The sequence below is a fragment of the Gymnoscopelus braueri genome, assembly GCF_963280865.1.
Source record: "Gymnoscopelus braueri genome assembly, chromosome: 7".
NCBI lineage: Eukaryota > Metazoa > Chordata > Actinopteri > Myctophiformes > Myctophidae > Gymnoscopelus > Gymnoscopelus braueri.
Window position 1 is genome coordinate 30,953,404 of NC_137608.1, and position 9,252 is coordinate 30,962,655.

At 40.1% G+C, this 9,252-nt stretch overlaps 1 protein-coding gene across 1 annotated transcript; it reads left to right on the top strand.

Annotated features, from left to right (window-relative positions):
* The first annotated feature begins 797 nt into the window (after positions 1 to 797).
* Positions 798 to 8,544, top strand: pik3ip1 (phosphoinositide-3-kinase interacting protein 1). The gene is made up of 6 exons (XM_080433754.1): positions 798 to 1,061; positions 1,303 to 1,431; positions 2,047 to 2,163; positions 3,546 to 3,716; positions 3,844 to 3,922; positions 6,677 to 8,544. Exons 1-6 carry the CDS (start codon positions 950 to 952, stop codon positions 6,891 to 6,893), a joined length of 825 nt encoding a protein of 274 aa, XP_080289880.1. The 5' UTR covers positions 798 to 949; the 3' UTR covers positions 6,894 to 8,544.
* The last annotated feature ends 708 nt before the right edge of the window (positions 8,545 to 9,252 follow it).

Here is a 9,252-nt window from a genome sequence, read left to right on the forward strand (position 1 = left end):
TTACTGGAGTAGGCCTACTTCCAATTTTCAATATTTTTACTTCTACTCCACTACATCTCAGATCCAAATATTTGACTCCAAAACATTTATTTGAAAACTTTAGTTATAGTTACTTTGTAGATTTTGATTATTATTACAAAATATACATTAACATTTGAAAATAGCCGATCTACAAGCTCCCAACGCAACGTGTTGTGAGCTTGTAGATCTACTATTTTCAAAGGATTTTCATACATTTTAAAAACTTGGTAGCCTGGCATGGCCAGACTAATAATATCATTGCGTAGATATTAGTCTGGAATCTCTGTGTAACCTGCATTTCCAAATGGCGAATTAAAAAAATGCCTCTGGTGATAAACCGGCCCCATATTTGCATACTGGGCCCTGATTCTGATTGGTCCCTCACTACTTCGGAGGGAGTGAAATCCAATCACAACTGAGCGGTGCCAGACCAAATCTGCCGAGGGCAAGTTTTTTTTGTTGCAATGGCAGATTTGTCTGGTTTCCATTCTAATGAAATGGGACATTCTGCATAATGAGTAGGCTAAATACTTTAAGTACATTTTTATACCAATACTTTTGTACTTTTATTCAAGTACATTTTGAATTCCGGACTTTTACTTGTATGTAACAGTATTTCTACATTGCAGCAGCATTGATACTTTTACTCAAGTAAAAAAAAAAAGTACTTTTTCCACCACTGCTCGCAGGAAACGAGTGAGGCTTTAGGACCTTGACGTTTCCACTGCAACGGGGATCCTTCTGCCAGAGAGGAGAGGCTCTGAGGTTGTTTACCAAGAAAGCTGAGAACCGTCGCTTCGACAATAACAAGGGCTGTGACTCGAGAGAAGGGAGCAGTTTGACTGATCCATTCAGCATAGGCTCTTCTTACATTTAAAAACATTCCATATTTTCTTATATTTTTTTTAAACTAGCACTACAGTGCATTATGTTAGCACATGTTTTGTATTCATCACATCACTTATGCAAAATGTTTTTTTCTTTGCACTTTGTTTTGCTGAGTGTGGCTTTTGTGGACAGCAGTGCATCAAAGGCTGAAGGTAATTTGATACAGCACATTGTTGTACAGACTCCAGAGTATTAAATGTTTCTATTGTTGTAAAGTATGTTCCATTGTATGTTACGATTTTAAGTATTTAATCAATTTCAACATGTTTTTTGGCTACAGTATGCTAAACATTATTGATTGCTCATTCAACTACTTTTCTTTTTTAAACACAAACATGACTGTGGAACAGGCATTTATTTATCTTGCTTGCTTTGCTAAATTATTTTGTTCAGACTGTATGAGATCAAATGGATTGGACTACAGAGGAGAACAACACAGCTCCTCATCAGGACTGACCTGTCTTATCTGGACCAATGCCACCAGAGACTATGATGCCAGAAGCCTTACTGATTCTATGACAGGTAAGGAGATCATTTCTGCTCTGTGGAAAGCCTGCGACAAAGCAGAGCTCAATTGAGCATCCCACCAAATCAATATGAGACAGTGATTCCCTTCTACTTGTACATTCAGTTCACATGGCATGACGACACAGGACACACTGACACTGTACATATCGCCAAGGGTTAGGTTACTTGACTCAGAGGAGGGAGGGGTGGTTTGAAATGTCACTGATGTTATTATGTGCAACAGCATTGTTAAGTGAGGCATGTTAGCTGCTATCTATGACTCTTTCATCTTTGTTTTAATGTTTGATGATACAGTGACACAGTTTTACAATGCACAGCAGGCTGGCCCCTATAAGCGCTTGAATGTTTAAAATGTTGATATTTCATTCATTGATTGTTGTGATATTAAACATAGAAATTATTTGATTTTCTTTACAATATACTATACAATATGGATGTATCCAAAAATGGTTGCTGATTCTATTCTTTGTGATAATGCTGATGTGTTCATTGTAGTGTGATGAAGATGTGTTAATGTTTGATGAATCAAGGAATTTGCTCAGACACCAAGAGAGATGGATAGTATTTTTCCATGGGTCTCACATGTCATATTTCTGCCTTATTTCCTAGGTGTCGGGGACCACAATTACTGCCGTAATCCAGACTCTTCCGAGAGGCCTTGGTGCTATATTGTCGGCCCAGATGGAGAGGTCCAAAGACAATCCTGTTCCATCGACACATGCAAAGGTAGCGCAAAAGCATAAAAAACTGTATTTGAGGCACAAACATTTGTGCCTCAAATAAACATCCAATTAAGAATATAGCCAGCAAAATGCGAGATGGCGGCCTCTTGTTTTCTTTCTTTCTTCTCTTTTTTGTTGTTGTTATTGTTATTTGTCTCCGGTGATTTTTCTAAATAATTATTGGCCCTTGGCTGGCTAGGTTTGCTCCCAGAGAGGAGCTCTCATTAATTCAGTTGGGGTATTTGAGGCAAATTATAATCGTTTGGAGGACAATGTTGCAGTTATATAAATGGTCCAATTATTCAACAGAGCAGTAGCAACCTCTCAAATCAGAATTCACTATGAGGCGCTGTTAGTCAACCAAAATAATCACAGTCAGGTTCCTATCAAAATCTCGTATATAAGAGTTTACCGATTGATGGCCATTATTCTGTCTTCAGATGTCTTTTTTTCCAGTCAAGAACCTAATAGTATTGTAGCTCAGTTGACTAGAGTTGAGCCACTAGGAGGATTCACCCACCTTGCCCTTTGTTCCGCCATCTCAGAGCAAAGCCAAGTCATACAATAACAAATGCTTTGTCTGTAGACTGAAGTTTTAAACAGCCCTAAATCTTGCCTCAGTTGCCTCAGGAATGACATAGGCCACACCCAACAACTCAACTCATTGGGTGAAAGGAACATGCTTCCCTAGATACAGCCCGTAATTGGCTGCTACCCTCTATGACCTCATGCCCTTTAACTCCAGCAGAATTGGAAAACAACAACTTTTTTTTGGAGAGGGTTGGACCAACTCTCCTCACATGTGAGGCTCACATGTCCCAATGGCAGATGTTGATGTGTGCAGCTGCACCATCATGTTTCTTGAGACACGTGATCTCACCATGAGCTCACGTGAGGAGAGTAGTTGGTTCAACCCTCTCCAAAAAAAAGTAATACTTTGATTTATGGTCCCACAACCAAAGAAGAGCAGTCTCAGGGAATTTGCCATTCTCTTGTCATATAGCTTTGTGTCATGGTAATAGTAATGGTAATCCCATTAACAGTGGGAAAAAAGGCTGCTGCTAACAAACACAAGAATTGGGTCTATTATACGGTCTCAGAAGTATCCATAAAACAATATAGATCAACATACTTAGAACCAAACCATGATATTATATTGTATATTCGACGACATCTCATATATTATCAAATAGTCCACAGAGTAGGTACTCTTGGTGCAAAAACACTATAATTACAATTGCACATGTGGAAAAAAAACCGCCTTTGCCTCATGTGTAAATGTAATTGGAGGGTTTTCCATTTGTTTCTCAATTATAGCACCACACACAGCATGTTCCTAAGTGAAACTTATGATATTGAGTTTTTTTTTGTTCATTCTGTCTTCAGAACAAGCTTCCACGGTGGCAGCTACAGCCGGCACCCTCAAACCAACGTCCACTACAGCTGCGATGCGGATCTTCCAACCAGCTAAATCAGGTCCTGCTTCAGGAGAAGTGATGGGCATCAGTCAGAGAGTACACACAGGACCAAAAAAGAAAAAAGACCTGGGTGCTATTGGTATGTTCCAGATGAAGTGGCTTTCTAGTAGCAAAGTGTAACTGCTTTCCCTTCTACACACGTACCTTGAAATTAATCTTTTGTTGATATTGTGGATTGTTAAGTGTGTTCTGTCTTTGCGTCTCAGGCTATGTCCTTGGCATCTTCATGATGACTCTTATAATCCTCCTGGGTGTCGGCATCACTATGGGCTACTTCTACAAGAGGTCAGTGTCTGAATCATTCAAAATTCTTGCAGATCGCGACAACTTTTAGAAAATAGGAATATGAGAAGGGTCAGACAAGGTGTGAGCAGTTTGTAGGTAGGACATACAGGAATTGGTTTTGCCCACGGTGCAAAAACATGACGCATAGTATGAAAACAATGCATTTTCACTAGTCTCCTGGCCAGACGATCAGAGATCTCTGCCTCCTGATACGTCTTTGGAAATCTAAATTCAATGAATGGGCTTGGACGCCGGAGAAAACCAGCCGTAAGGAAGCTTAAGCTATGCACACTGCTTTGAAAACCAATCCTGATACCATCCCAATATGAAGGGCCACCCTAAAGTCTGTTAATTTTTTTTAGCTTTTTTAGATTTTGATGTCACCAGACATATCAGTAGGCAGATATCTCTGATCGTCTGGCTAGTGGCTACGTGAGAGAATATGCAATACATGCATGGCTGACAAACAGTGACATACAGAAATGAATGAGAATACCAAAAACTGCCAGCATCAGGCACCAACAAAATGTTGTGTTTTATTGATAGACCAGTATCCCGTGGAATGTATCTTGAGAATTGGGGCCCTCGTCCTCTTCTGGTTGCACAGTAATTCCTTCTGTGCACATAATAATAATTGACCACATTCACATGGCAGCCATTTTGCTTTTGTGTTATATTTAGGTGAAACCCCCAAGATTAATTGCTGTGTGAATATAGTCAATTAGAGCATCCAAAGCACTGCTCCTCAACTAAATACTGTAATGGTCTACTGTGAAAGTCTATCTATGTGATAATATTACAATTGACTGGCAACTGTCGTGTCCAGTGACACACACTTGAAACTTCTCAAGAGACATACTGTTGTCTGTTAGGGCACATGTTTTAGTGCTGCTTGTTACGGATCTGTCGAGCGGAGAGCATCAGCTGCTATTATTTCCGTTCTCTAGTCAGCTTGCTTTTGTGGCACGCTAATGTGATGAGGGCCATTCAGATGCCTGTGTCACAGCAACCACAACAGAACATGGGCGGGGACATGCTTCTGAAAAGCATACAGCCTGTGTCTATTTTAAGCATCTTTGTGTGATATTCCAGGGAGAAAAGCGACTGTGGAGGGGTATCGTAAATCCACTGCAGCACCACATGCCCTTGTAGATCTGTGGTTGGCTGTTCAATCTGATTAGCTGGGCCCTTGTCATTGTTATCTATTTTGAGAAGAAGATAAGCAAAAGCTGCAGCCTGCTGTAATGCTAGAGGGAATGAGGGGAATTAGTCCTAAAATGACCCAGACCACAGTTCAAAGAATCTGTGAGGATAGGTAGGTGTAGTGGACCGTGGAACATTAGAAGTAGGCTGGCAAGAAGCAGTTTCAGTCTGTTCCCTGTATATCAGCAGAGAGCAGGCCTCATACTGCCTACTGACGACAATAACATATTTGCTTACTTAAAACTTACATACTACAGTACTTACAGTATGGTTATGTTTTAGGCACGGGTTTGGTGAGGTTCACCCATTTTCAACTTCATATAATTGGTCCTCACTAAGGCTCATTATAAGATTGTACCATTTCTGTCTACTAGTCTGTGTCTCAGAGGAGGGCTGTGAACAGTTTAGAAACCTGCCGAACAAAGACGCCTTCGGTTTGGTCATTTCAAACTGAATTTCAATTATATATTTTTTTACTTAGTATTGATGCGAGAACAATGGCTTCTATTTCAGTTATGCTAACTTTACAGGAAAAGAAAGGATGTCGTTTCTAGCTTGGAATTTAGCTTTAGCTTTAGCTTGGAATCCCCATCGATGATGTCATTGGTAGGCACTAGGCAGGTTTCTGAACTCTTCCATAGCCCACCATTGAGACGCAGAGTGAGTATACAAAATTGTGCCATCTTATAATGATCTTTAGTCAGGACCAATTATATGAAGATAAGGTTGAAAATGGGTGAAGTAAGTGCTCCTTTAAATATAGGGTAAGGAGGTGTTCAGAGTGGCTGATGTTGTCTCGCGTAGCCAGACAAACTATTCCACAATCTCTGAATGCTATATAGAGCCTGGAACTACACCTCCCGGAAAGCAGAGACAGGAAGCTGGCATCTGTTCATCATTTCCATTCACTAAAATATATTAGATTTTCCTTTTATTGTAGAATAATTTTCATTTCTGCTAAGCAGCAAGCTATATACGCGACTGTAAAGATGAAATGGAAGCGGGGAGGCGTTGTCTCATCCGCTTTATCGCTTGATCATTTTCAGAGCTTCCGTGCACCAGACTGTATGACAGAAGCATTTGAAAATTGTGGGAGACAACAGTCTGGCTTGCGAGACTACTGATGGCTTAATAGCATTTCTCTACCAATGCTATGCAATGGCTGTATATCTACTGTGTTTTGATTAAATAGTACCCTTGTAGTTAATTTGTGCATATAATATATACATTTTATTATCCACAATGCATTAGTCATGGCTCTACAGAATATTCTGCTTTTATCTTATTCGTAGCTTAGTTTCTTAAATTATCACAAAATTGCTGTTTCAGGAAAGTTCAAGCTTAACTGTTTTTTTTAATTTAAAACGAATGATGATTCAAAAATCTTTGAACACAACCAGCAGATGGCGTTAGTCTGCAATTTCCCTACTGAGCGTTGGTAATGGAAACTTTTATAAATGAGGGCTGACAAAAATGAATTACTAGATGAGGGCTGCCTCCAGTTTTACAATAATGAATAATGTGTATGTTTGTTTTATGTTTTTGCTGCAGGGCTCGGGACATAAAGAAACATCATGATCAGCATGTGTATGAGCGGGAGATGCAGAGGATCACCCTGCCCCTGTCTGCCTTCTCCAACCCCACCTGTGAGCTCATAGACGAGAACACCATAGTCATCACAGCGGAGAATGAGCAGAGCCCTACCCAGGACACAATGGGGGGCGGTGACCCTCTCATGGGCCAGCAGGCCGGTACGCCTGGAGCCTGAGATTGAGTATTGTCTTCACGGGAAACCATGGTGAATTTCGTTGGACCGAAACACTCGCACCCCCCTCTCCGGCCCCCAAGTAACCTCTGTTTTGAAGCCTTTAATGGAGAAGGAAAGCAGTGTTGAGCTCCAGAGACTTGACTTTGTGTCAGTTTTTTCTCTCCTGTTTTTTAAACACACCTGTGTTACAAGCAGGACGATAAATTGACACACGATGGACAGAACTGAGGTGATATTTCTCAACTGATGGAAACCGATGAGGCAAATCTGGTTGGATGGCACTGTACAGTAAAAGTGTGCATGTCAGGGCCGTGCTCGCTGACAAACACGTGATATTCCAAGAAAATATGGTCATGGGCTGCATGTAACTGCAGTATAGATCTATTGAATGGGATGTTGACCAATCAATGATTATGATAGTGTGTGATTAATCTTCTTGTTAAAGACACTGTGTTTGGAATGGGGTCATTCATAGCCTTTCTCTTGTTTTCTATTTAATTTTTGTTCAAATGAGAATGTTTTCAGAGATGCAGACTGTGTTTCATTACAAGCATGCTTGCAAGTGATACTGACTCACTGGCTGACCCAAGGGTGATGAAGGAAAGTCATGAGAAGGTGTATACATAACTACAGAGTCTACTTTGTCTTGAGAGATAGTGTTGAAACAGAGGCGAGAATATATATTTGCAAAAATCAGGGAACTTGAAGGTAAAAATGGTTCACTAAAGACACCTTCGACCCTGAAATTGCCTTCACATGATACTTTACATCAGAGTGCATAATTTCCCTGTATGGTTTCATGCGTTGAAGTTGAGAAGTGAGATGATGAGAGATGAAAGTAGTATACCGGTAGTTGTCATTGGCAGATGTCTATCTTGACCTGCTTTATTTACACAGGTTAAGAAGTGACAGGAATACAATGTGCTCTCTTTAAATAACCAATGACAGTAGTTGGTCCTCAGGACAGGACAACACTGCCACGAAATCGGACCAGATCAGACTGGGTCTGGGATCTAGACAGCACTGGACTTTGTCAACTTAGCTGTCTGCTCGCACAGCAAATTAGTTATTTTCAGTGAGCAAGGAAAGAAAAGAACAGTGTACTCTGTGAAGTGTTGTTGGCACCTGGTGCTTAGATTAGATTCAGACCATTGAGTTATGCACTCCATGCTTCAGGGTAAAGAAAGGAACAGAGCAGTAGAAGACGGTCCAAAGCTTTGTGTTGAAAAGAAATCAACAATTTAATGTTCAATGAAATGAACAATAAATAAATGTTGAATGCAGAAAATATGGTTGCCTGTGGTTTTAATTTTGGTGCCATTTGACAGTACAACACTGTGACAAAGGTAGTTGGAAACAAAATGCCTGATAAAAAACCACCATACAGAATGTGAGGATGCTAGTAATTTAAATCATAGACCATATTTTGTATAGACATAATAAATGATTAATATTGCATCACCACAGTGAGTCAATTGTGGTTAAATATATCAGTTTTGGGGTCTGTATCGTTGTTAGCTGCTACATTATTTCCATGTAACTGTGATGGCTATAATGATTATCTTCTACATATATGCAATATGTCACAGTACTGTTGCTCATCATTTGAAATTAGTACTTGAATTTGTATGATTGGCAGATTTTTACTGCTGTGACTGAAATAAAATAATTTAATCGAAAACAAAGAAACCATGTTTTATCGTCCCAGTAAGCATCTTAAAGGTCTCTCTATCCAGACATCCTGGACATGTCTTTTCCATGGGACTCATTAGAGATGGTGTGTCCAGGATGTTTCCATGGGACTCATTAGAGATGGTGTGTCCAGGATGTTATCCAGAGTTCTATCAGGCTACACACAGTCTCCCTCTGGTGGTTACTACAGCACTTCTGTTGTAGCATTGTTTCTATTTATATTTTTCAAAGCAGAGACAACTATGACAACCTGGCATAATGCTATCAACAGAGAGAACTATGATACAACTGAACAACTTTTGCCATTTAAAGTGAGTGCCTTATTTTTTTGTGGTCAGATGTTCTTGCTTCTATATATCTGATGCTCTTTAACAGGATACTGCAGATACCGGTGTCAAGTCCACTCCTTAGCATTTCATGAGACCCACTCGAATACTTAATTTGACTGTCAGCCTGTCTGTCCACTCACCAGTTTGTCCCAAACATTATCTCCAAAGATACTGTGGATTGCCATGGAATTTTTGTGTACCTTCATGAACCCCAGATAATGGCCCCTATTGGTTTTAATGACATAATGGCCTTCCTCTCGTCTAGTGCTACACTTAGGCCAAACCTCCCACTAGAAGGTAGAAGGAAGGTATTCATGCTAGGAAGGAAGATGAGCCCT